The 27,892-nt window shown below is 54.7% G+C and overlaps 1 protein-coding gene across 2 annotated transcripts in view; it reads right to left on the reverse strand.

Moving 5' to 3' along the window:
* Nucleotides 1–25,585, reverse strand: part of SDK2 (sidekick cell adhesion molecule 2) — a 277,315-nt gene extending 251,730 nt beyond the window's left edge. Inside the window, exon 1 of one of the 2 annotated variants that reach the window (XM_070483542.1) lies at nucleotides 23,555–25,585. In XM_070483542.1, coding sequence (XP_070339643.1) covers nucleotides 23,555–23,618 — 64 coding nt within the window. In that variant the 5' untranslated portion in view covers nucleotides 23,619–25,585. The remainder of the gene's footprint in view (nucleotides 1–23,554) is intronic. The other variant, XM_070483541.1, reaches the window with a different exon arrangement.
* Between the last annotated feature and the right edge of the window lie 2,307 nt (nucleotides 25,586–27,892).

The raw sequence follows: 27,892 nt of genomic DNA on the forward strand, positions 1-27,892 counted from the left end.
TATGCCCATTAACTAAAGAATTCTTGATGCATCTCCAGGAGGAAAGGACAATAACGAGAGGGCCAGAAGAGACACCTGAAGTTCATTTTATCCATCCCCCTGCCTCTGGGCAGGACTGTCTCAAAGAAGAAGCCAACCAACCAAACAACGTTGTTGTGAGAAAACATCAACATCGAAATGCCTAAGACAAAACAGAACAAAGAAAAGCAAGTCCTAACCAGGGCAAGCTACTCTCGGATGAGTTCACCGCCAGCCCGAGCCCAGTCTGCCCAAGAGCCCGGGAGGCCCGCGGAATGTGGGGGGTCAGCAAGGAGGCCTGATAAGGCACAGAGGGGAGGTTAACTTAATCCAGGGCAAACTGCAGAGACTTTGATCCGATAGCAGGTTTCCTTACCTGCGAGGAGGGAAAACGGTAATTTTCTACACAAGACCCTTTCATTAGCCTGCAAATGACACGGTTCTGATACTTAGGAATGGCCCTCTTAATTAGGCCCCCCACCTTGGCCCAGCCACATGTAACGTTTTGCTTCTGGCTTGTGGCAGAAATGGCCATTCATGCCAACTTGCCTCTCGCTGTGGAAAGGGAGAGCTCAGCGTGTCTGTTGATTCATTTGTAATTTGCTAAAACAAGACCCTCCCGGTGGGGGGCAAATGCTAACCCCCGGGGGCTGCGGAGCCAGGAGGAATCACCGAGGCATCGCTTCTCTACTCTTCCTGGAGTCACAGCCACACCATTTTCCAATGAGGAACTATTAAAAGCCTACCGTGTGCCCAGCACAGTGCTGAGAAGTGAAAAGAAAAAGGGAGAGACTTCATCTCTCTCTCTCTGGAATCTGCAGTCCACTGAGTGCCTGGGATGGTGCAGGAGGAGCGTGGAAAGCAGGCCTCCTCACCCTAAGCTCCCGGTTCAGGGACCAGGGCCAAGCAAGAAGTCTTCTACAGGGAAAGTACCTGGCAGGTAACTCCCCATTCCCCCATCACCCCTGCCTTTCTCATTAAAGCCAAGGAAAGCAATGGCAGGAAGAAGGAGAGGAGTGGGGATTCTGCTTCCAGCACAGCCGAGTAAACGCCTGCCAGAGCAGCCACCCCACAGCTCACAACCATAGACTCCGGACAGAATGCAAAGAAAGCAACTACCTGGAGGCACTGGAGACTGAGGCAAAGCAGGCAGATTCTGGAGAGGACCTGATGCCTGAAGAAGCACACGGCATAATGTGAGCTTCCTGGTTTTGAAGGCTTTTAACTGGAGGGCGGGCTGAAGACAGCACAGCAGGAAAAGCTAAACCCCAGCAGAGCAAAGCTACAGTAATCAAGACAGTGTGGTGCTGCCATAAGGACAGACAGCAAGACCGACGGAATAGGACTGAGAGGCAAGAATTAAACCCAGACACCTATGGTCAATTGATTTTTGACAAGGTTGCCAGGAACACTCAGTGGGGAAAAAGTGTCTCTTCAACAAACGGTGCTGGGACAACTGCATATCCATATGCAAAAGAATGAAGGTGAAGTCCTGGACCACACAATACACAAAAATAACACAGAAGGGATCAAGGGCCTAAATATAAGAGCCAAAGCATAAACCTGTTAGGAAGAAACACAGGGTTAAATGTGCATGGCCTCAGGTTTCACAATGGATTCTGAGATCTGAGGACCAAAAGAAAAATAGTCAAGTTGGACTTTATCAAAATTAGAAACTTTTGAACATCAAAGGACATTATCAAGAAAGTGAAAAGGCAGTCTACAGAATGAGAGAAAATACTTGCAAATCATATATCCGACAAAAGGTCTAGCATCCAGAATATATAAAGAACTCTTACAACTCAACAACAAGAAGACAGACAACATGATTAAAAAATAGACAAAGGACTTGAATAGAAATTTCTCCAGAGAAGATATATAAACGGCCAACAAGCACGTAAAACGCTGATCGACATCAATTAATCATCACGGAAATGCAAATCAAAACCACAATAAGGTGCCGCTTCACTAAGACAGTTGTAATTAAACAAACGGAGATAATTAATTAAGCAAATATAAAATAGTTATTGGTGAGGGTGTGAAGAAATTGGAACCCTTGTACCTTGCTGCTGAGAATGTAAAATGGTTCAGTAACTGTGGAAAACAGTTTGTCAGTTCCTTAAATAGTTAAGCATAGAATTAGCATATGACTCAGCAATTCCACACCCAGATTTATTCCCAAAAGAACTGAGAACAGATACCCAAACAAATACATGTTGTTCACAGCAGCACTATTTGCAGCAGCCGAAAGGTGGAAACAACCCAATGGTCCATCAAGAAATGAACAGAGGGCTGGACCCGTGGCCGAGTGGTTAAGTTCGCTCGCTCTGCTTCAACGGCCGGGGGATTCGCCGGTTCGGATCCTGGGTGCGGACACAGCACCGCTCATCAGGCCATGCTGGGGTGGTGTCCCACATGCCACAACTAGAAGGACCCACAACTAAAATATACAACTACGTACTGGGAGAAAAAGCAGGGGAAAAAAAAAAGAAGATTGGCAACCGTTGTTAGCTCAGGTGCCAATCTTTAAAAAAAAAAAAAGAAATGAACGGATAAACAAACTGCAGTGTGTACATATAGTGGAATATTATTCAGACATAAGAGGGAATGCAGGAATGAAGTACTGATACTTGCCACAACGTGGATGAACCTCAGAAACATTATCCCAGTGAAAGAAGCCAGACACAACAGCTCACATACTGTATGATTCCATTTCTATGAAACATCCAGAATAGGGAGATCTATAGATACAGATGGCAGATGGGTGCCTGCCAGGGGCTGGAGAGAGGGGAAATGGGGAGCAACCACTTCATGGGTACGGGTTTTCTTTTTGGGTGAAGAAAATCATTTGAAATCAGATAGAGGTGGTGGTTATACGACATTCTGAATATACTAAATGCCACTAAATGGTTCACTTTAAAACGCTTAATTTTATGTCATGCGAACTTCATCTCAATGAAAAAAACCTCCACTAGAAAACTCAGAGTCTCACTGGCCTGGAGAACTAGAGAATACGGGGCGACCACAGCTGCTGGCAAGTGAGGGTGAATCCTGGGAGGAGGAGAGCCCAAGGGAGGAAGCCCCAGTTCTCTGCACAGACTGCCCAAATCTCGGGGTGCCCTGTAACCAGGCCTGCTCAGGGCAGACTGCAGCAACCCAGCGGAGGATAAAAGAACCGAACCGAGATCTGAGCAACTGCCCCAAGAGACCGAATTTGCAGTTTGAATCAACTAAGTTAATTCCCACTAAAACAAAAATAAAATCAATACTCTTTGAAGAAATAGAACAGAATTTAGGTTCTCCTTGACGTAACAACTACAATGCCCAGGATACATCCCAAAATTACTCTACAAACAAAGAACCAGGAAAATATGACCTATTCTCAAATAAAAAACAATCAGCAGAGGCAACTCTGAAATGACTAGATGTTGTAGTTAGCTGGCATTGATTGTAAAGTGGCCACTATAACTATACTCAGTGAGATATATGACACATGCTTTCAATGAATGTAAAGACATCAAATCTTTACAGAGCTAGAAAATCTATATATATTGATAAAGGCATATGGAAATTTTAGAACTGAAAAATATAATATGTGAAATTTTAAAATTCGCTGGATGGGCTTAACAGCAGAATGGAGACAAGAGAGCAAATAGTGAGCTTGAAAATATACGTATAGAAATTATTCAATCTGCAGAACAGAGAGAAAAAAGATTGAAAAAAGTGAACAAAGGCTCAGGGGCCTGTGGGCAATACCTACACACCGAATGTAAGTGGTAGAGAAGTTCCAGAAGGAGAAGGAAGAGAAAAGGGGGCTGAAAAAATATTTGAAGAAATAATGGCTGACATTTCCCCAAATTTAGTGAGAGACATAAATGGACAGATTCAAGAGGGTAATTGAACCCTAAGCAGGATAAATACAAAGAAAATAAAACCCATGGCTGGACACACCAGAGACAGACTTCTAAAAGCAGAGATACAGAAAAAGGGTCAAAGGCTTTCGCATCCCCTTCTCAGCTACCCCTGTTCTGTGTGTCCTGGCAAGGGAACAATGAGAAGGGCTCGGCACAGCTCTAGGTATCAACCCACGTGTCCTCTGGAGTCAGCCGCCCACTGCCCACATCCTCTCCTGCACAGGGGATGCTGTGCTCCAAATTTCCAAACTTCAGAAGGCTTCTCCCAGTTTCATTTCTGCTCAGCCGTGGGCTCCAAGTACTTTTCTCTCTGTTGAACAGAGAGGTCAATGACAGCAGGGAAAAAGCTTTTTATCCCTGGGCTGCCAGAAAGCCAGCCACACATTGGAAAGGGGACCCGCGACCCCCCTCCATGCCCCCACTGTCTCTAGGCGCATATTTAGGCGGATCCCCTCAGCCAGACACAGAGGTCTCCTCTCCTTGTGTGCTTCTCTTTGGATCTGCAGCATGACCCTCTGGATTACAGAAATTGGGGCTGTTTCTGTGGCCAGGACAAGTCTTCTTAATAGTTCTCAGTCTTTCCCCTCAGTCTCTTGCCTTGAGCGGAGGGAGGCAGGGAGGCATGTGACAGCCGCTGAGACCCAAATGCTCCCATCACATCACCTGGGCGTAGAGTGACTTGCAAAGGACACCTGGACGAAGTAAAGAGAGGTGATCCTTTCTTCCCGGGCTCCACCCACTCCTCCTAGGGGACAAGTGTTCCAAAAGGAGCACAGAGGAAACAACTTCTACAGGGGCTCTCCAGGATCCAGGATGGCCCAAAGCCTGGGCCCCATTCTGGCAGGGTTGGGGCTGGTGCCGGCTTTCAGCTTTTGGAGCTCTGAACTGCAAAGTCCTCAGCTCGGCATCCAAGGGCCTTGATCACCTTCTTCTTCATCGACATTCCCAGGAGAGGCAGCAAGGACCCAAGACTCTACCTCTCCCATCCCGCACTTGACTAACGGTCCCACTGCCAGGCCTTCACAGTGGCCTCTGCCCGGAATTCTCTGCCTGAGCTTGCATCTCCACGTCGCAACTACGGTGCATCTTTATGTCCGCAGTTCAGATACTCCATCTTCCACAAAGTCCCTCCTGATTCCCCCAGGGGGAAGGCATCTCTTCCCCATTTGATTATTGCTTCCTGTTTCATTTTGATTTATTTAACAAATACTTAATGCAGTGTTAACTATATGCCAGAAGCTCTTCAAGAGCTTTACAAACAATATCTCGTTTAATCCTCACAACAACCTCACGAAGCAAGTACTACCATCTCCAATTTACAGATAGGGAAACTGAGGCTCAGAGAGGCTGGAGTGCTTGACCACAGCCAAATAGGCTGCCTGGCCCTATGGTCCTAGCTCTGATCCTCGACCGTAGCTCTCCACTGCTCTGTAAGGGGCTGGAGGCCCATCAATTGGTTGAGTAGAGGAACAGGGAGTCCCAGTCCTCTGCCCAGGGCCCTGAGGGGCAGAGGCGAGTAAGGAGGGAGGAGGCCCTCCCATCCCCCTCCAAACCCACAGAGCTAGAGCGGGAGGAGAGACTGAGGAAATAAGACCACCCCTAAACCAGCGCAGTTCCCTCTCTGCTCTGCCAAAGCAGGGACGGGCAGGGAGGCCTCACAGAGCTAGCTTAACGCCACCTTGGGGCTCTGACCCCATGAGAGTCAATTCCACTGCACCCCACCTCCTCCCAGACCCCGGCTCACTCAGCTGCCTGCCGCCTGTGGCTCTGGCTGGGCTGCTCTGCGCTTCTCCCTGGTGTGGAAAGGATCCACGCCGGGAGGGAATTGCCCTTCAGTGAGTGACGTACTCCCACAGGGGCACTCCTGTGCCTGTTCTCCTGGAGAAATTTTGGTTTTATTTACGGGGTGATTCCTTTTCATGTTCTCCTTCCCGTATCAAAGGTGGCATCACAGACAGACCATTAACAAGGCAGGGACTCTGTGTTGATTTCCCAGGAGGAGGATGGGGTGGGACAGCTCGGGCCCCACGCTCCCTCCCAGTCCTCTCCACCAGCGGGGCCGGGCTGGGGCGGGAATGCAGCACTGCCTGCACTCTGAGCACAGGGAACTGGGATCTGAAAGAGACCAGTTTTAGCAACCAGTAGCTTCTCCATGCATCCTCCGTGGAAGGTGATGGAAGTGATAGCACATGTTTCAGGAGGGCCCCTGTCCTCTCAAAATTTATCTTAAGACAGCAACAGCAGCCAACGAATCCAGTACTTCCCAGACTTTAACGTTCACACACGTCACCTAGGGATCTTAAAGTGCAGATTCTGATTCATCATCTCTGGGGTGGGGCCTGAGATTCTGCACTTCGAGCCAACTCCAAGTGGTGCTGATGCTGCAAGGACCGTTCTGAGCCACTCAAAGCACTGGCGCCTCTGAAAGCCCTGAATTAACCCGGCTGGACCTGGGGAAGACACAACCATAAGAGGGGTGGTAGTGGTAGTGCTTTTAACAGTAACCACTATTTCCTGAACAGCTACTATGTGCCAGATGCTCTGTGCCACTGCCGACTGTAGAAGAAGAATCTATCCAGTGTTGCAGAAGGATTTTCCTGGTCTCCCTCAGGGAGTCAACAGGGAAGGAGGAAATTGGATACAGAAGATTAACATTTTATGAGCAATGTGTATTGCTGCCCCCATTTTACAGATGGGCTAACTAACGCTGGGAGAATGTCAGTATATCACCAAGGTCCTACACCTAGCAAGCCGCAGGGGCAGGATTCTAGCTGAGGTGTGCTCTGACTTTGAAGACGGCGGCATTGCATATGCAGCTTCTCATAGGATAAGGAGACAGACAGCGAGAGCAGCACATACCAGACAGGACCAGACAAGCAGGCACCCCAGACACGGGGCTGAATTCCAGGTCCCTCCCCGCCATTCTCCTGCCCATGATGATCGAGACCTTCTTCTGGACAAAACTTCACGGAGAAGTTTCTATGCTTGCTCACCGTTCTGCCTCACCTAATCTTCCCCCTAGGGCCTGAGACAAGAGAGCCCCTTGGCATTTCAGCCCAGGGAGGGTAGTGGGGGCCCAGGGAAGACAGGAGAAGGAACACAGGATCTTAGATGCTGGATTCTCTGCTGGTACACACCACGAAACCAAGGCCAGGAGAGAAGAGGGGATCCTTGAAGGGTCTCCCCAGTGGGCAGGGCCGGCCTCACGGGTGAGTGGCCTGTGCAGTCACAGGGGCCTTGGTCCTTAAAAAGGCCGCACCCTTGCTTTAAAGCTCTGTGGTCACCATCTTGGAAATCTTAATAATCTGTTCATAAGAGACCCGCATTTTCATTTTGCACTGGGCGCTGCGAATTACGTTGCTGGTCCTGCAGTGGGCTAGAGATTGGACCCTACTTCAGAGCTGTTCCTAAGGTGTCGTAAGCAAACAGCGCTGAGCTGGCCAGAGCTGCGTGTGATGGGGCAGGCCAGTGCAAGCCCACACCTCCACGGGGGCCGGAGCCCGCAGCACTGGAACACAGATGGAAACTTCCCAAGAGCTGTAGTGTGAGGAAGGACCTTCTGGGGGCTGGGAAAGTGTCATGGCAGAACGATGCCTGCAGGATGACTAGAACAGTGCCCACGCCCTCCCTTGTCTGTGGCGACAGACTAATGGGTTGGCTCTGGCTGGGGTGCGGAGGAGACGGGCCAGCTGTCCTCAGGGCCTTGGCCTCTCCAAGGAAACCACCACCCAACAACACCCAAACCCCGAGGGCTGGGAGGATGCAGGGCACTCAGCTGTGCCAGCCCGGCCCCGGAGCTCCGTGTAATTAGAGCCAAGCCCTTCACTTGGCTTTCGGGATTGGCCAAAGGAGAAGAGCCAAGTGGAGCTGATTCAGAAGCTCTGGCCTGGCCCGGAAGTCCCAGCGCAGAGGGGAGGCCTGGTGGAGGAACCAAAGCCAGACATTCATTCCTCTTGGGCCCCTGTCCCCCAGGAGACAGGTGCTGGCAGCAGGCAGAGCTGTGGAAAGAACGTGGAGCCCGGGGCAGGACAGGGACAGAGATTACATCAGGCCCGGCACATTCTAGGAAGACAGTGATGGGGAGTGGACAGTGTTCTGGAGCCTTGAGGGCAAACCCCAGGGTCTGAGCCCCAGGGGCCTGGTCCATGGTGGGTCTCAGAGGGTTTCCCGAATCACACGAGTTTGGAACCACTGTGCCAGGGACAGAAGGGCAGTGTTCAGTCTACTGGGGGGTGGCCTCTTAGCCATGTACACCTTCTCCATTTCAGCCTTCCTGGGCCCAACAGCACTGGCTGGGAGCCCAGGATCTCAAGGGGATCTCTGCGACATTGGACAATGGGCGAATGCTGCCAACATGAGCATCTTAAATTTTTTGAATCAACTCTCCTGGCCTGTTCTGTGGTCCAGAGGATGGCTGACTCCAAACTCATGGGGGTTGCTGTGAGGGTTAAAAGCGTTACTTCACGTGGCACCCTCAGAACGGAGCCTGGCGGGGGGTGAGCATCCTGTGAATGGTAGCTGTTAGCCAAGCTCACGGATTCCAAATGCACTTTTGCATCTCTGGAGTCAGGATGCATCTTACTGCAGATTAAATGGCAGCAGTTTTTTCTTCGTGGCACATAAAATAATGACGTGTCTTACAACTGGTGTCTTAGGTTCAACCAAATACGGGATGACAATGACGATGATGGCGATGATGATTACACATATGGGGTTGCATCTTTTTCAGCAACGCCTCCTTCCACGTGAGCTGAGTTCCAGGGTGCTGTTGAATGCCCTGTTCCATCTGGAAACAGGCATGGAGACCCTAGGTTACTGGAGAGGGCAGGAACCTGGGGTCCCCCGGGGAGGGTGCTCCTGGGAGAGGAAGACAAAGTCATGGGCAGAGGCTGTGACAGGCTGGCAGAGTCCTAGACAGATGGGTCAGGAGCACAGGGGTGGAGGTGGGACAAGGCTGCTGCAGGAGCCCCTCTGACTCACAGAGGAATACCCCACATGCCCCACAGACCACGTGTTTGGTCTGTTCCCAAATATTACATCAGCCAATTCTCCCAGAGCCCTGGGAGTGTGAGGGAGTTTTGTTTGTTTTAAATCCACACTTAACAGATGAGGAAACTGAGGCTCAGAAAAGCTAAGTGATTTGGCCAAGGGCATTTAGCCTACAAGTGGCAGAGCCTGGCCAAGTTATGGGCCAGCCGTGCAAATAGGGCCATGCCATTCTGCTCATCAGCAGTTTAGAGGGGGAGCAGGAGAGGCAGAGAGGGCTCTGGACAGACGTAAGGCTTCCAGCACGGCCAGTGGTTGAAACTCGGGCTCTGGAGCCAACCGCCTGGGTGCCTGCCTGAGTGACCACTTACAAGCTGTGGGACTCTGCGCAAGCTGCTGGAGCTCTCTGGGCCTCAGTTTCCTAATCCATAGAATTGGGGAATGCACGCATGCAGAGGATTTAGAACAGGTGGATGGGAGCTCTTGTTATGCCCTGAGTTTCGGTGACTCCAAAAGCTGATTGTCCAGGAGATGAGCTGCAGGGCGCTCCCCCAACCCTGCCCATGGGCCTGTGTGGCTGGGCCTGAAAGTTGGGGTAGCAGAGGGGAGCCTAAGCTGAATGTCTGGGGAGGAGGCTCAAGGAGTGACTCCCCACGCTGCAGAGAGATATTCAAACCCACCACACTCCAGGGAGACCTTGGGGTGGATGGGAGGAAAGGTGAGAGGGGGCCCCCTTCCAAATCCACACCCAGGGCTGGCTCTGGACTCACTCTCTCCCTCTGGCAACGGCCCTAGCTGCTTTGTGGCCGGGCTGTCTGCACCCAGACCCCTGGGACCCCAGCCTGCTCCTCTGGCTCATGGCCCCAGTGGTTCTGCAGCTCTCCCACGTCCCAGTGTAGTGGATGCGAGCGCCCCCATAGCTCAGATGGAGCTGAGAAAGAGGGCTCAGAGACACACAGTCCCACCAGAGGCTGGCTTCTTGGCTGAGGTGTCAACAACTATGGTGGGTGGAGCCTGTCAGGGGGCGCGATGTCCCAGGCTCCCGACTCTGTGGCTTGTGACCCCTCTCTCGGCTCTCTTGGCCTCACCTCCTCCTTTATAAAATGAGAAGCCCTTTGTAAACTGACCATAGTGGCTCTCTGAGTTCGCCTACAGTTTAGCTCACCTCCTGCCCCTTAGGGGGGCTCCAGGGCCTCCAGGGGAGGGATATTGGGAGGACGGCCACAAGCCGAGACAGACAAGTGGGAGAGTCCCTGTGCTTCTGTGTGCTGCTCCGCTCCTGAGCCTGCAGATCTAAAGGATGGCTGATGCCCAGGAGGGCACGTGTCCCTGAGTGTGAGCACCCTCAGGGTGGGGGCCGCGTCTGAGGAAGCCACTCGATACCGTGCGCACTTGCTGCCCATAACTGCTGCTTGGCAACAGAGAGGATGAAAACGAAGGCCCCATGGAGGTTCTAAGTCAGTGTCGAGAAAGAGAAACGAAACGGATCCGGGCTGGAAAAGGCATTAAACGGTCTGCATTTGTAGATAACCTGATCACCTATGTAGAAAATCTGATGGCGTCTACAAAAAAGTTGGTAGAACTAATCATTCCGTCTAGCCAAGTCATAGGGTACAAGATCACACGTCAACATCAACTGTATTTCTAGATCCTGGAGGCAAATGACTGGAAGTTGAAATAAAAGATAGCATTTACAGGGGCCACCCGGTTAAGTTTGCGTTTTCCTCTTCTGTGGCCCAGGATTCGCCGGTTCCCATCCTGGGGGCGGATCTATGCACCACTCATCAAGCCACGCTGAGGCGGCGTCCCACGTAGCTGAACTCACAACTAGGATATACAACTATGTACTGGGGCTTTGGAAAGGAAGAACAAAAAGGACCGGCAACAGATGTTAGCTCAGGGCCAATCTTCCTCACCAAAAAGCATACTTAAAAAAAAAAAAAAAAGCATTTACAGTTGCGTCACGAATATGAAGTATTTAGGGATAAATCTGACAAACGATATATAAAACCTGTACTCTGAAACCCACCAAACATTGCTAAGAGAAACAAAAGCTCTAAAGAATGGAGTGATATCCCATGTTCAGGGGCAGGAAGACTCAATGTGGTCAAGAGGTCAACACGCTTCATCTTGATCTCTATTATCAATGCAATCCCAATCAGAAATCCCAGCGGGGTTTTTTTGAAAAAAAAAAAGATTCTAAAATTCATATGGAAATGTAGAGGACCTGGAGTAGCCAAAACAACTTTGAAGAAGAACAAAGTCAGAGAACCAACACTACCTGGTTTCAAGACTTAGTACCAGGCAGCAGTACCCAAGACAATGTGCTCTTGGTGTAAAGACAGACAGATGGATAAATGAGGCAGAAGAATGTCCAGAAACAGACCCACACACACACATGGACAGCTGGCGTTCAACGAAGGTGCCCCGATCATTCAGTGGTGAAAGGGAAGTTTTCAAAAAACCATGCTGGAGCAACTGGATATCCATTTGAAAAAGAAACAGATCTATACCAGGCAGGGAGGGGTTCCTAAAGGCACAGGAAACTTTAGGTGGTGACAGCTATGTCTGTTGGTTTGATTTGGGTGATGATTTTTCGGGTTCTACCTGTGTCAGAAATGATCAAGCTGTGCTCTTTAAATGTGTGCAGTTTATTATGTCAGAACAAAAAGAAAGCCCCCAGTGTTCCCTAAGGAAGATGGGGGCTCCTCCCATCCCACAAGACGTCAGCTTCAAGGTCACCTCCCATGAAGCTTCTGCTGGGGTAGCATCCTCAGGTGGTCTCTGGACGCCGGTCCCCTGGGTCCCACCTGCACGCAGCACCCTTCACGCTGTCCTGTGTTACCCACCACATGCTTGAAGCCCTCACTTGACCGTGAACAATTTCAGAGCAGGGACCTGCCTCAGCCATCTCTGGCTCCCAGGCACTGTGCTTGGCGCACAGTAGGTGTTTAGAAAACGCCGGGTGAGCAAATAGAGGTTTTGTCATTCATGGACACATCAGGGTGACTTTGGAGCTTCTAGCAAAAGCTGCTGCAGCCGGTGGTAACTTCCCTCCGTGCCCCACCTCTCCCAGGAAGGACGCCTCTGGGCTGGTTAGTTGTTTTCTTTTAAGGAAGGACGTTGGCAGCAAGAGCTTCAGGTGGTGAGGAAAGAAGAAAGAGTGAGCAGTGGTCACACCCCCCCACATGCAAGGCTATGCGGGAATTTCAAGTGTCGTCTTAATCGAGCTTCACTATTGTCCCCTGCCGCAGAAGCAGACAGAGTCCACAGCAGCAGAAACGGCCCAGCACCGCGGCACCCCAGCTTCTCCTCAAGTTTCTCGGCCAGGCCTTCCCAAAGTGTGGTCCCAGGACCAGCAGCAGCACACGACCTGTGAACCTGTTAGAAATGCAAATTCCCAGGGCCCCACCCCAACTGGCCCCATCAGAAGCTCTGGGGGTGGGGCCCAGGAATCTACATTCTAGCAAGCCCACCAGGGCATGGATGCAGGCTCAGATGTGAGCCCACGGCTGGCGGCTACCCTCTCATCTCCATCAAGGCTCCAAGAACGTGCTCCTGAGGACCCGGACCCGAGGGCACTCACACTCACTCAGCCTCTCTTCAATCCCCAGGTGCCCCAGGGCCTGCACTGTGAAGAGGCCACTCCCTGCCCCCATCTGTCAGCGTCCTGGAGGCACATCTCTGCTTCAGCTTGGCACTTAGCTGGCTCAGAGGATCCAGGGCCCCCTGAGCTCTTCCATGGCAGAGGCACAAGAGAAGTCGGCCTTAGAGGTCTGCTCCCCACACCCTGGGGCTGGACATTCCAAGTTCCTGGACACACAATAAGTCCTAACATTGCGGGCGAGGTGGCAGGCAGGGCGGCGCAGACAATGCGGCTTGTGTTTCTCCCCACGTCTCCTGCAGGCTGCTCTCAACCAGGGCTCTGCGAGGGAGGCTGAGCCATCCAAAGCACAGCGGTCCCCTCAACCAGTCCTGCTTGCCTTTGCCCAAGGCCCAGGCTCAGGCCGGGGCCCCTTGTCACAACCTCCCTCGCTCCCCAGGCCCCAACAATGCTCCTTTTTCCTGGAGGTTTCCAGGACCTTCTAGGTTCTTCATCCTCCAAGGCCTTGGGAGAAAGGGTTAGCTCTCTTCTTCTCTGTCCACCTCCAGGTCTCCATCCAGCTGGGGCAGGGGAGAAGGGGCAGCAGGCAGAGCTCTCCAGCCCCCTGGAGCCTCCGCCAGAAGCACCTCCTCTCGCCCGGGCTGATCTCTCTTCATTAGTGCGATCGCATCAGCACTGACAGCAGCGCATTTATTACTGCCCCGATGACAACATTTTTCACCCCGCGATGCACAGCCCGATAATGAGCTTGGGGCAGAGCTAATGAGGAACTCCCCTCGGCCCTCCTCGGCAGCTCTGGGCCCCACACTGGCCTGCCCGCCAACCCGCCCCGTGCCTACGGATGCTCCGCCAGGGCAGGGAAAAGGGGCTCCACATGGGGACGGCCAGGGCCCCTGGGCTGAGCCCACCAGAGCGGTGTGAAGCTAATCAGCATGGTGGCTGTGGGGAGGAGAATTCAAGGTTGACTGAGCAAGAAGGCGTGAGGGCCGGGCACGGTCCCAGGACAGCGGCACCTCCTCCGGTCTGGGTGCTGGGTCCTTGAGCCTGGGCAGCAGGAGGTATAAACGGCGATGGGGAGGGCTGGCCGCCCGATGGGAGCCTGGGAGTGCATGGATGCCTGGGGTCTGCTTCCTGAAGCCCAAGAGCCTCCAGGGGAATTGGGAGGGGGTGACAGAAACTGATCCGGAACATTCAGTTAGTGCTGCATGGGCAGCGAGAGGAGCTCAGGCCTGCCGGGGCTGCTGCAGGGATGCAGGCGACAGTCAGGCCCTGCTTTGCCAGAGCCTGGTTCTCCGGGAACCTGGGCTCTCCTGGAAGGCCCCACACGTTCATGAGAAAGACCCCGTGCAGTGGACACAGCCACCAGGGCTCAATGCCTCTTGCTACGGAGAGTCTTCAGGCCTCGCTCAGTGCTCCGCCCCAACTCTGCTTCAGTCATGACCGTGGTGTTGCTGATGCACTGGGTGGCTCCCCAGCGCAAATCAAAAGCGGGTGGGGGGGTCCAGGGAGCGTCCAGGAGACAGGCCCCCTGATGGTATGCAGCAGACTGGGTGAAGCTGGGGGAGGACCCGGAACACACCAACCACCCAAGGTCATCTAGGGTCCCCTAGGGAGGAGCCGACAGCCTTCCCCTCACACCCACCACCCTGTAAGGCCACGCCTTCACCAGTCACGGCGCATGGCTGTGGCGGCCCAGGGTCGGTACCGTCTGGGGTACAATTGCTTTAGGAGATAGATATGTATATAAAACATTACAGAAAATTTTAAATACAAATGATTGAAATAGATATATGTAAAGCATCTTAGAATCTTACAGACGATGCGACCCAAGAGATCATCTCCTTCAAGTTTTTCAAAACCAAGTTTTGACACATATCCCAGGGGGTCCAGGAAGCCATGGGGCAGACGTACCACATCTTCCAGCAGCATCAATTGGCTTTAAAACATCCTTTGTGTGTTAAAATAGAAATCAGATAGACTATGGAATGGAATGCAAAATTTCATGTATTTAAAAAGGAAAATATGAAAAGGAAAAGGTCGCACAGAGAGCGGCAGCTTCAGGCTGCACGGCCAGATCCGCCAGGGCATGTGGCCACACTCCTCCACCACCGGCGTCCATCACAGAAGAGCTTGGAAATGCAGTATGTAGGCTCCCACGTTTTCCCAATGAGGACAGAGAGACAAAGGGACCCAAGGAGAATCGGTGGCAGCCTCTGAGGCCCGCACAGGGTCACACACCTGTCACCTTCTGTCTGCCGTGACCATTACTCCTACATCACTTTTCCTTAAAGGGTTAAATTCATTAACTGGGAACAATAATTTATGTCTAATACCTCTACCCTTGTTGATGAAGGGTTATTATCTAAACTCAAGGAGTTTATAATTAAAGAAATCAGTCACACACGCATTAAAAGATAATTCAGAATCAACAAGGCCAAAGTGCCAACTGAGACATCTAGCCCTTCGGCATCCTGAGAGCCTGGAGGCCTCTGGGAGGATGTGCTCCAGCCGTTGGACCTTGGGGGAGAACAGGGTTGCAGAAGGGGAGAGAGGAGGGGAGGGTGCCGCTGGGCTCCCGGGTGGCGAGGGCAGCTGGGCACAGTGGAGGGCTGGGCGGGGGCGGTCACGGCCATGCACAGGGTGGGGTCGTGGAGGGTCTGGTGTGGATACCACAGCGGCAGGGAAGCCACCGGGTGAAGGCCTGTAAGTATGGGGGTGAAGTGAGGGATCTCAGTCTCTGAGACCTTGTGGGTGAACAGATGGGGCACCAAGAGAGGGCTCTGAGTTTCCTCACAGAGAGGAGAGGCCATCCTGGGCTGCACCCCGGGCCCTACCCCTGTGCCCACCCAAGCTGGGGAGAAGCTTGTGGACAAATGAGACAGTTCCCGGATCCCAAAGCAGCGTGGTGAGCCATTCCTGAACGTGGATGTCTCGACCAGGTCAAAAGCAATGGTCTGGGAAGGAGCTGATCTGCATTCATTGTCTCTTTCTTACAAGTCAAGTGACCTTGGCAAGTTACTTAATGTTTCTGAACTTCAATGCTAACAAGGTTGATAACATTAATACTTTCTGGCCAAACTCCTTCACAGGTTGGGGAGGAGAGAAAATGAGATATCTGCGAAAGCTACCCACAGAAATTTGAGGATTTATGAAAGGATCCAATAAAAACGTTCACCTTAAGGCCTGAACGGCTGATAATAGCTTACTATGTGGCTTCTCTGGGGCATATCTGCATTTTAAGCTGGAGGCAGAGAATGTCTTAACCAAATAAATCCCTAAGAGTGGAAGTTTAGATGCCACTGGCAGGTCTGTGAGAGACAAAGGGAACAGAGGCATTTGGGGTCAGGGCACAAGTCAAATTCTAGGTCCAAAGCTGACCCTGCTTCCCAGATGCCAAGATGACAATAATGACAGTGATGAACGCTTATTCACTGTTTACTATACAGTGAGCTCTGTCCTAAGAGCTTAGCACATCTCATTAAACCTTGTCACCACCCAATGACATAAAGACTAGTGTTATTCCCATTTTATAGATGAAGAAACTGAGGCACAGATAGGCTGTGTAACTGATCCAAGGTCACCTGAGCAGTAAATGACAGGTGGGATTTAAACCCAGGGAGGCTTGCTGTCCATCTGGGCCTCTGATGGCCCCTTCTGGCCTGGCTCTCATGGTTCGAGGCAGAGATGGGGCATCTCCACCAGCTTCACCACTGACTCACATTCTGTGGTGACAACCCAAGTGTCAGGTGCCCAGATGCACTTCTGACCGTCATGCAAACTCTGGGCAACACGACTGCCTCCCGTGTGACCCTCTGCACCTTCACACAGGTGCCCGGGGGAGGAAGATCCAGGGTCCTGGCTCCAGAAGGCCCCTGGGAGTCACCTGTGTCCATCCCAGAAGCCAAATGAGCTGCATCATGGCAAATAATATTTCCTCCCCTTGGAATTATCACATCATCAAAATTTCATCACCCTCTGGGTCACTAATAGCTTCCTATGTGACATCAAACTTTAATCGCTTTTCTTCCCCACTCCGTTCAGTTTAGAAGACTCTTGTGTGGCTCGGTCACTAGTAAGCCAGTCACAAATGCCCCAAGTGACCTTAAGGAGACTCCCCTAATATCTCTGGGTCATCCCAATCCCCAGGAAGGGACAGGAAAAAGGAGGAGAGGGAGGCAGGGATCCCCTTTCTGACCTCTCGTGTTCTGCCAAGTTAAGGCCCAGTGAGGACACGACCAGGGCAGAGGCAGGAGCCAGGAGCATCCGGAGGAGGAGGAATTCCAGGGCTGTTTCCAGACTCCGCCACCTGCCCTGGACCAGCCCCGTCTTCCAACAGCACAGCTGTCTGAGCATCTCTCACTGGGCAGGTACTAGTGAAGGATGTCGTGGAGGCAGAGAGCAGCCTGGGGCAGTGGAAAGACGACAGGTGTCGGGGTCATAGAGCCCTGGGTTCAAATCTTGACTTCCCAGCTGTAGGGCCTTGGGCGGTTGATAGCTCTGAGCCTCAGTTTACCCACATGTTGGAGTCGCAGGAGGCAGGCAACAGATGGAAGGCACTGAACACTGTCTGACCCATGAAACCATGCACCGAACATTCCCTCGCTTCCCTCGGCAGACCCCTAGGGTGGGGAGGAAAGGCTGCATCATTCTAAACTGGGGAAGAAGCAAAAGAAAGGGGCAAAAAGAAGATGCGGGTGAAGTGCACAGTAAAGATACCAGGGTGGAAAATCTGAAAACTAAACGCGACCGGAGACCCTACCTTAAGAATGTTTGGAGGGGCAAACACGGAAGCAGAAATACAGTTAAATTAGCTTATTAAGGGCTTATGATACATCAGGCTCCGTGCTGCGTGCTCTGCTGTGTCATCTCATCTACTTCTCCTGGTATTTCAGACAAGGACATGGGGGTTGAGAACGTAAAGTGACTGAACCCAAAGTGTAACCAAGTGACAGAGCCTGAACCCAGGTCGGCCCCATTCCAAGGCACTGACCCTATACATGCTGCTTCTCAACCGCTTAAGGAAAAAAACCCAAAAGCAGCACAAAGTAATAGCACAGATGGGGAGTAACTCCAGCAGGCTTAGGGACAGCCCCGCCTCATGTAAAGTAATCCTCGGCAGGAAACGCACTTCTGGAGACCAGAGTCGTCTCGTGGTTGTGAAGGGACGCCTGACATCGCCAGTGCGCATGGAGATCCTGTCCTTGCTCTAGCACACGAAGGAAGCCTGCACTTCCCAGCTCCCTTGACACTGAGTGGGACCACGTGATCAGTTCTGGCCAATGGGTCGCAAGGGGAAGTGATTCGGGTTACAGCATTTAAACACTGATGCCAGTCTTCCTCTCTTAAGTATTTCAACCGGCACCTCCAGGCACGGATGGGCATTACTCCCCAAACCCCTACCTGTCCTCCCAATCTCCTGCACATCATAAAGGTGGAGTTCAGCTGGTAGGGATTCAGCAGGACCCGGGGGCCACTCAACCCGGAGGCCAGGCTGCTAGAGGCAGCTTCGCCCATGGAGCCAGAGGCGGGAAGAGCCAGGAATGGGGCAAGAAGGTCTGAGCAAGAGCTCCAGGCTCAGTGGCAACACTACTCCGTTCCACGTCCTCCTGGGCTGGGACCTCTGGCGGGTGGGGCTCCCGTCCTTAGGGTGCTTGGCTGGGCAGTGCAATGAGGGCTCCATGGCAGGGGTTGTATGTGATATGCAGAGGAGCTCATGAGAGTGGGGGACTGGTCAGAGAAGAAGCTGGAGAAGCAGGCAGGGGGCAGATGACAAAGAGTTTTATGCCTCAGGTATGTGTTCTTTCATTCATTCATTCTTCATTCACTCATTCGTATTTGTCCAGCTCCTGCTACATGCCAGGTAAGGCTCTAGCAACTGGGAAGAGGGGTGAACAAACTGTAGTGAATAAAATAAAGCCCCTTCCCCGATGAGAGAGACCAGCAATAAGCAAATAAACAAGTCCATACACGTGGGACGGAGCTGAGTCTATGGAGAAAGTGAAGCCGGGCAGGGGGGTATGTCTGGAGATGCTGTGTTATCGGGTGCTTTGGGACAGGTAAGGGACTTCGGAGAAAAGTCCAGAAGGAATTCAGGAGTGGGCCTTGCAGACATCTGGGAGGAGTGGGCGCGGCCGCAGGGACGGCAGGAACTTCAAGCACCAGGTGGGAGGCCAGGGAGCGACGGGTAAGTTCTAGCAACAGAGAGGCGGTCAGTGCAGTGGACAGAGTGAGTGAAGCCGAGGTTGGAGAGGAGGCCGGTGTGGGAGTGAGGGCGTGTGGTCGTGACAGCCTCGCACCTTGTGGCCAACACATTATAAGCACTTAACCTGCGTTAAGAGCATTTTTAAAGTGATTGGGATAATCTCACTTAACATCCAATAAAACCCTATGAAGTAGATACGCTACTTTGACTGTCTCCTCACGCTACAGCTGAGGAAACCGAGCCTCAGCTCAGAGTTGCTCAGGGTGGAGGCAGGGGCCAGAACCCAGGCTGGAAGCCACCCGCCTTGTTGGTACCACCAATATCAGAAGGAGAGGGGGCCTCGGTAGGCTCCCCGGGCTCAGGGAGAGGCTTCCTGGACCAGACCTGGCCTGGGGAGTCTGATGAGGCGAGCTGGGCAGCCCCTCCCTTCCCCCCAGGACCCTGAGCAGCCCGGGATGGTCCCTTGCTCAGCACGGCTCTCTGGCCCTGCCTCCTGCCCAACGTGTGGGACGCCGAGGAGCAACTGGGATGTCGCAGCAACCAGGCTTGTTTTCCTTTCCATTACAGCCAGTGGGGCGGCTGCCGGCAGGCACTCCGGGCCCATTTGTTGCTATTGGCCCCAAGGCCCCAAATTACGATGACTAATTCCCACCGCTTTAGGCAGCTCCAGGGCCGTCTGCGGCAACGCGCTCCATGGGGAGCCAGGGTGGAAATCCCGCAGGCATCACTGTAACACCCAACATCAGTTCCAACTCAGTCTCCTGACTCCCCGAGGGGCTGGACGTCAGAGGGACGAGGAGGGGGTGTTCCAGCCAATCAGAGGACTCCTTTAACAGCAGCCAAATCCTAGGGTAACCAGCCACAGGGAGGCCAATTACTTCATCAGCAAAAAAGCACAACTGTCTAACAACCAGCTTGTTTCGTAAGGTAGTGAGTCCTCCATCACCAGGGGTATGCAAGTAGAGACTAGATGGCCATTTGTCCCAGGTTTATGGACAGAGGACAGCACTAGATGACTTTCCACGTTTCTTTCAAGTCAAATGCACTGATTCATGCTAGTCCTTAAGACGGAGAACAAGTTCATTCTTCCTTACCGTTTAGCTTACAGCCCAACTGTGTCCTGTGGTACAAAGTCAAACGCATACCAATACGCAGTTTAACACATCATTTTAAAGTCGGCCATTCAGGCACTGTTTAAACAGAGCACTGCTGTAAAGGATTTGGCCTCTTTCCCAGCCTCCCTTCCCTGATGGAACAAGGTTCCTGGCCCCTACTCTGGCCTTCCAGCAGAGGACATAAGGGAGAGGCGGTCGATAAATATTTGCTGAACAAATGCATGAGGCAGGTGTCAGGCTGCCAGCGAGATTCGGCCTCCGGGGGTGGGGTCCCGAGTCTGTCCCTCCCAGGCAGGGGCCATCCACTGCCCCAATAGAAACACCAAACTGTCACTCAGCTAACCACAGCCGGAATGTTCCAGACTGTCCAGCGGAAACCAAGGGGTGCATAGGGTGACGGACAGAGGGGTGTGAGGAGCAGGGATGTCCCGGGCCCACTCTTGTGGTGTGGGACTTTCGACACATACCGGCCGAGAGCCCCAGGCAAGTGCGACACTCAGCCTTGTGGTAATTAGCAAGAGGCCCTGATCAATAAGTTATTTTTTGCTGTCAGTAATTAATAATTACAGCTTAGCCACACCATGTAATTAAACTTTCATCCTGCTCCCTCGTGTGCTGTTTGCCTTTTATTGTGATTAGCTCCCAGCACTAAAGTTTCTCCCTCTGCAGCCTGCGGGAGCCTGTGGGGCTGGCCCTCCCAGCCCTGGTTCAGGCTTTCCCACTGCCGGGGTCACTCGGCTCAGACCCCCTTCTGTTCCCCCCAAGGCACTATTCTCTTGAAAGAACCTTCTGGACTAGCTGGCTGGGCTGCTGCTGCCCTCCTTCCAGCCTCTTGCCTCCTCAGGATGTCCGCCAGCAGTAATCAAGCTTCGCGGCATATGAGAAACCTTGCAAGGCGCTTGTTAAAATGTAGACATCCAGGCCTACCCAGACCTTCCAATCAGGGTGGCTGGGAGTGGAGCCCTCGGAGACACAGGGGTGCAGCTGTGGAAGGAGTAAAAGAAGGGCCTTAGGTGAGGAAAAGGCATGCAAGGGTTGTTGGTGGGTGGCCGGGAACTGCTCCTCATGGTCCTTTGGCTTACAGTGTAAAAGCAGTTGGAACAACAATCATAATGACAACAATTCCTCTTTATTAAGCGCCATCTGTGTGCCGGACACTTGCGGGGCCTCCCCTGAACACCTCGAATCCTCACGTCCACTCTGCTCTTTCTACAACATCACTGCACTTAGTTTGGAAAATGAGTATGAATCACGTGACATTGAGTTTCAGGAGAAAATGGTCCAGCGCCTGAAAAAGACGAGGCTAAGTCTAGATAAAATCCGGCGGTGACCATGTGAGGTTTGTCCCAAGAGAGGAACGCTGCTGGGTCCGTCACTCTGTGTCATGACTGGAGGGCAGGTCCCGTGGGCTCAGAAGTGACAAAGAGTGCCAGTGGCTTCAACCACCCCACAGGGTTAATGGCAAGGAGAAACAAAGAAGAAACTCTGCTCTCTAACCCCAAAGTACATAAGAGATGCCCCCCCCAGCGCCGTGGCCTGACCCTGTCCTCCACCCCACCTCCGACACCTGAAGGCAGCCTGGGCTGACACCAAGTTCCCACAATCCCCTGCGTGGTTTGCTGCCCAGGAGACAAATGGAGGAGAGTACCCGACGATGCTGGAAAAACGCTCTCTCGGAGCCTGAGCACACAAACGGAGCAGCAGGGGACCTGGGCAGCCACACTCAAAAAGGCAGCAAACAAGAGAAGCAGGAGAGGGAGTGAATCAATCAAAGAGACCTTCACGGCTTCCGACAGGGCCCCTCGTGTGGGAAGCATGGGGATGGGAGGTGGCCTGGCCTTCACTTCAGCAGGACAGGTAGACTCTTGGCCTCAGGTGGATGGGACAGGTGTGGAGGTGGGGCACGGACGAGACTTGATGACCCAGAAGGAAGGACCTTTAGGCACCCTGGGGACTCCTTATGGGCCTGGTCCTGGATGGGACAAAAACTAGCGAGTCGCCTGCCCAAGGAAATGATGCCATTGCTGGAGTCTGCACCCTAATTACGGTAGAGGGGTCCAGACAGAGGCAGACACCCCTCAGAGCCCTCCCTGTCTCCTGGCTTTCGCTTAGCAACTCCATGGGCATCTCAGAGCAAATCTGTGAGGCGCCCTGGGGTAGATTACAACACGTTCCTAATCTGCCAGCCCACTCAGCTGCAGATGCCCCTAGTTCCAGGGAGATAGGGGCTTAGAACTCACCTGGTCCCAGTCCTGACTCTGTCCCCAGATCACCCAGCAGCCTTGGGCAAGTCACTTAAAGCCCCTGGACCTCAGTTTTCCCATCTGTTAAATGGCTACTAGAATAGGATGACCTCTGAGATCCCTGCCTGCTGGAAGATTTTATGATGATCATAAAAATAATAATAACTTTCATTACCTTACATTTATAGAGCCCCTTACAAAATTTCTAAGTGCTTTAATGCAAATTACACTGTAAAATCCTACCCTCAACCCTGTGAGTGAGAGCTGATTTTTTTTTCATCTCTTTGATCTTGGCTCTCTGGAATGCCTGATGCTGGGCGCACTGGGGTCCCTCCTTCCCCGCGGCTCAGCGACCCCAGAGCAGGGAATGGAGCCCTTTGGAGGTTGCAGCCTTGGCAGACCGGCGCCCCCGGGTGGGTCCAGGACCCCTCCCGAGGCTGGAAGAGGGAAGGCCAAGCCCCACGCGTCCCAGAACTCCATCCAGGCTTCGTCTCCCTCCGCCCCCAGCAGGCGCCGCTCGGACACCGCTGGCACCACTGTCTGGATCTGAGAACCCCAAAGGCAAGGAAGCGCCGGTGCAGCCGCCCTCCCCCACTGGGACCTGTCCAGGGGCTGGGGGGATGTCTGGGCATCGGCCGTCCGGAGGAGGGCAGCGAGGATCACGCCCCCTCGTCCTTCCTAACACTCCCATCCCCAAATCCACCAGCCCTTCTCCACTGCGAGGCTGCTCCAGGCAGCCACAGGTCAGAGCGGCGGCTGCAGAGACAATTGAGCCGCCAGTGGAGCTGGAGGCAAAGGCGGGAGGCTGTGTGTCTGGGGGGTGGGAGGCGAGAGAGCCTCAGACCCTCCCTGTGCACCACACCCCGGTGGGTCCCGGACTGCACGCGCGACATGGGCTCCAGGCCCGCACCCCGCAGCCCCCCAGCCCCAGCCACCGGCCCGGCAGCCAGGGGCGGGCTCCGGTACGTGGCCAGGCCGGGCAACTGCCCTCCCCGGGACGACCAGCCGGCACCCAGCGCCCGATTCAGGCTCCTTCCTCGCGTCCTCCCACCCCACTCCCTCGCCCGGGGAAGGCCAGCGCCTGCCCGGCGAGCCTGCCCTTCCCCGTGGACACCCAGCGGGGAACCAGGAACCCGGCCTGAGGAGCCGGTGCCGAGCCGGGCACGGAATGGCGCGCTCCTCCCACGCCGGCCGGGGGGGCACCCATAGGGAGCGTGGGGGATGGCGACTCCCCACCTCATCATGGGATCTTCTCAGCCTATCTGAGCGACGCCTCCCAGCACGGACCCCACCATCCTCCATTCGGAAGCCACAAGTCTCCGAAAGACTGCCCCACCCCCCGAAACTCAAGGAAGGGTCGTGAAACTCCCTGGAGGGGGCTAAGCCGGCGTCCAGGAGGCCATCGTGGGTCCCGCGAGCTCCCGCCCCCCCCCAGCGCCTCCCCAACCCTAGGTGGGGGTGACCCTCCGTACCTTGGGCTCCGGCCACGGGGATCCGATGCAGGGCCAGCAGAGTCCAGATGAGCAGCCCCCACATGGTGACCGGCCTGGTGGGGGCCGGGGGGATGTCCTCCGCACTGTTTTATAATCCTCGTGGGGTCTGGTGCTCCGCGGCTTCGCCGGGAGAGAGTCTACGCAGCTCTGGCCCCGGGCGGTATATATCCGGGAGGGGCAGCTCAGGCGACCCCAACCCTTCCTCCTCCGCTTCTTCTAAGTCCGATCCGGCGGCGCGCCCAGAAGGCGAGGGGCGAGCAAAGAGAAAGAGGAGACGCCGCGCTCTCGGACTCGGGGCGCCTCCCTCCCTCAGCACCCCAACTCCGACTTCTTTTCCCAGGCAGGGCGGTCTCCGTGATCCGGCTGAGTCGCGGGCCGAGCTCCGGAATAAGCGGACAACTTCAGGAAACTTCCTCCTGTGGCCACGTTGCCCGCCCCCCGCCCCCTCCCCGCCCCCTGGTTGGGTTCTCTGGGCGGACGCAGTCACCGCTGCTCCAGGCGCCTGGCCCCCGGGGCCGGGCCCGAGCGGGGCGCGGCGGCAGACGCGGGTGCAGGGGTTCCTTCAGGGGCGCCGGCTCCGGGGGGCGCGGTTAGCATAGCGGGCCGAATCTCCCTGGAGCTGAAGTTTTCTTCTCTCTAACTTTGCAGGCAGCATCTGGCGGGGCCGAGCCACCCCTTTCGGCTCCACCGCCCTGGCGCCCAATCCAAGGACTCTCGGTCCCTCCCGGGGGCGCCAGGCCCGGGCGTGACCTCGGCTCTGCGCTCAGCGGGCTAGCAAACTTTGAGGGTCCGGCGACCCGGCGCGCAGCCCCGCGCGCCCATGTCCGCGCCGGCTGCGGGGCGGCGGGGACGGCTGCTGGGCTCGGCGACCCGGGCTGTCGCCGGCGCCCGGCACGGAGCCTCCTGCCGGCCCGAGGATGGAGACCGGCGGCTCTGCCCTCCGCGGCGCCCTGGCCGGAGCTCTCAGCGAGACGCACGGAGAGCCCGGCGGGCAGCCCTGGCTCCGGGGGCGCGGCGCCTCCTAGGACGCCCGGCGCTCGCCGGCCGCCCCGGCCCGAGGAGCAGCGGCCGCCGCGCCCGCCCCAGCGCCTCGGCCGCGTCGCCACCGCCCGCCTCGGCAGCTGCCGCCGCTTGCCGAGCCCGCCGCCCTCCGCTTCCCGGGCTCGGCGTCCGGAGAGCCGCTCCTGCCTGCGCCGAGCCGGAGCTGCGGGGGCCGCGTGAGCCGGGGACGAGCGCGGCGGAGGCGGAGGCGGAGACGCGGAGAGGGGGGCCGAGCGCTACCCCGTGGCCGCGACTGGAGAGCAGCCTGCGCGCGGGGCGGGGGGGCGGCGGCGGCGGCCCGGAGCCAGGCCCGGGAGCGAGCCCCGCAGAAACACAATCCGGCTGCGCGGCCGCGGGCGCCCAGCGTCTCCGGGACCCGCCGGAGGGCAGCAGTGCCCACCCCGTATCGTACCGGGAAGAGATGCGCCCCGGGCCCCTCCGCTCTCTCGGCCTTTCCTTCCGGCCTCGGCCCCGCACCCCTCTCTCGAAGGCCTCATCTGATTCCCACTCTTTCCCATAGCCTGGACCCCCAACACTCTTCCCAGACATGGAGCGACAGGGTCGGAGGCTGTGTTGGGAAGAGGGCGTCGGTCAAGTGGTCGATCCCAGTTTCCCCTTTCCAGGTCAGGCTTTCAAAAGTCTGGAAACGCTCAGGGCGGAGCGCAAGACAAAAGGGAGGCCAGGGACTTACAGATGGCTGAGAAAGTGAAGTTGGTGCCAAGGCGTATGCATTCTTTGTGTCGTCTTTTTTCTTTTTTTCTTTTGAGCTCCGCTTGCAAAGGGTAGAAGAACTGGGAATTGGTGAGTGAGCCACAAAGAAGAGCACTGGGCCGTTTCCCGCCTCGTGGTCCTGAGGAGTGAGCGGGACCAGCACCCTCAATGGCAATGGCGAGAAGCCCAGCTCCAGTTTGCAGGACCGGGTTAAACTTTTCTGGGCATTGGACAGCTTTGCTTCGTGGACTCCTTCCTCCATAAAATAACAGTAACAATTAAAAATAATTTTTTAGGACGGTGTTGGTATAAAGACCAATATATTAATATTACATATTAAGAGATTTTCTTCAACCTAGAAGTTCTTTCGTTTCTTCAGATTTAAAAGAGATTAAAACATTGTCATGGCCCCTAAAAGACTGTGCTCTCTGGCCCTGTGCCTGCTTGGCCAGTCGGAGGACAGCCCTGCCTCTTGACGTTTGTGCTAGGAGCTGTGGAGACCCTGCACCTTTCGGTACAAGCCCTTTTCTCCTCTCTCCCTGGTGGTCTCGCCTAGCCCTGTCCCTCATGATGCCTCTCCTGTCTTGTCCTTAGGGTCTCTGCCCGCAGGGCCCGCTCCAGCCCAGAGGGCACCCCTTCTGATGGCTGTGGGGTAGACACAGCCTGCACCAACACTTCATTACTTTCATACTCTCGTTTCACCTGCCCGGAAACAGAACCATGGGCATTTTCTGAAAATGGCTGAGAAGCTAGCCTGCCTTCCCCATAGTCCTTCAATCGCCGAATTCAAACATTTTATGACTTTTTCCTGCTGGCAACCTGTGCTCCATCCCAGGCTGAAGCCCAGCTGGCTGGCTGATGGGTAAATGGCAGGGCCTTGGGGGCAGGCGGCCTAGGTGTGGCCAGCCCTCCTTCCCCTTGGTGGCCACGCCGCTGCCAGCTGCTTAGTGATGCCCAGCTGTGACCTCACCCCGCTCCCCCCGCCCCCACACCCCCCCCCCCCCCACCACGACATGCTCTAAACACCCAGCCTGGAGCTCAGGCCTTCCCCAGACCCCGGAGAAGGGCTGGTGTGCAGGGTGCTGTTACACTGTTCGCTCACAGAGGGGGCCTGAGAGCTGGATTTGCCCGAACCGCTCCTCCTTTTCAGCCAGCAAAGGAACAGCAGAAAGGCTGCATCTCTGTTCTCAGAGGGTGGGAGCTCACATGGACACAGCTGTCTGAAACCTTCGTGGATTCCACCCTGTTCGTGTCCAATCCCAGCCTTCTAGCAGCCAGGAGTCTGAATGGATGCTCCTGGGGCGCCCAAACAGCATTTGTTCTCTTTGTAAGAGCCATGGTTGCACAAGGCACCTTCTTCTGGGAGCTTAATCCCCAAAGGCCCGGGACCAGCCGGGGGCCTCAGGGAGGGAGCGGGTTTCCTTTGCTGTTGGAAGTCTCTGGGTGTGCACGTTAGGGAGAGAACGGTACCCTACCAGCAAGTCTGAGAGCAAATCTGCCTCCATTCTTCTGGGACAGAGAAGAGGGCTCCAGCTCTTTCTGTCCTCAGCCTGTACACACACACGGAGCAAAGGAACTCTCTGGTTTTCTTCTTATCAGAGTTTCGCTGGCCCGGGAAGAGGCTGAGCAGGGAGCCTGCCACTTTGAGAGGGGCTCATTACTGGGAAAGTCACTTGCAGACACCATGACCTCATTCTTGCCACCAGCGGGGTAATTAGAAGGTTGCAAACGGTGCAGTTACAGGGGGTGCCACCTCGGGAGGGGCTGCGTGGCTTTCCCAGGCTCCACTCGGCCTCCTTGTTGCAATCCTGCTCCTTCCCATCTGAGTCTGTACATAGAGCTCTCCTGCAAAACTCTGGGGACAGGATCTGGGTTTTCTCCCTCCTTTATAGCCCGGCTCCCTCCATCCCCAGAGCCAGTTCATCTCGGAGGCTCTCTCTCCATCCATTTCTCTGTAAATTCCAGGTGGGGGTGGGGGCAGCACAGAGGCAGAGTAACACAATTCACGTCAAAAGAGCTGGAAATGCCTGGGTCGCTCTGCTTTGCCTTTCCCTTCTCCCTTTCCAAGTGGATGACGTATGTTTAAAATGTCACCCTTCTCTTAGAAAAACCTCCCCCAAGCCCCAAACAGGGCCACTTTCATAGCCTCTCGTCCCGCACATAGAGCCAGTGAGAGAACATTACTGCAGAACTTGGCCAGGGAGCCTTCGGAGCGGGAGGTGCGTCACACCACGTGCCAGCCACGAGCAAGAAGACAAAACCTAGGACGGTCAGATCAAGCTGTTCAGAATCGCAGAAGGCCAAGATCCCGCTGACCCCACCCTCCCTCGGCCCCACTTCACACACAGAAACCAAAGGGTAGGCAAGGCAGAGTCAACTTTTCAATATGATTATTGTATATTTTTTTTTCTGTTTTCCATCTCAGATGTAACAGCAACTGGAACAGAGTGTTCACTTGCAGGGTCAGGCACATCCTCCACCCGAGGGACCGGCCAGCAGCAGTGACGGTGAGAGGCAGACATGTGCGTCTGCTCCCTGCCCTACACTGTCCCCACACCCTCATCC

Source organism: Equus asinus, chromosome 13 (assembly GCF_041296235.1).
Source record: "Equus asinus isolate D_3611 breed Donkey chromosome 13, EquAss-T2T_v2, whole genome shotgun sequence".
In the NCBI taxonomy this organism is placed as follows: domain Eukaryota; kingdom Metazoa; phylum Chordata; class Mammalia; order Perissodactyla; family Equidae; genus Equus; species Equus asinus.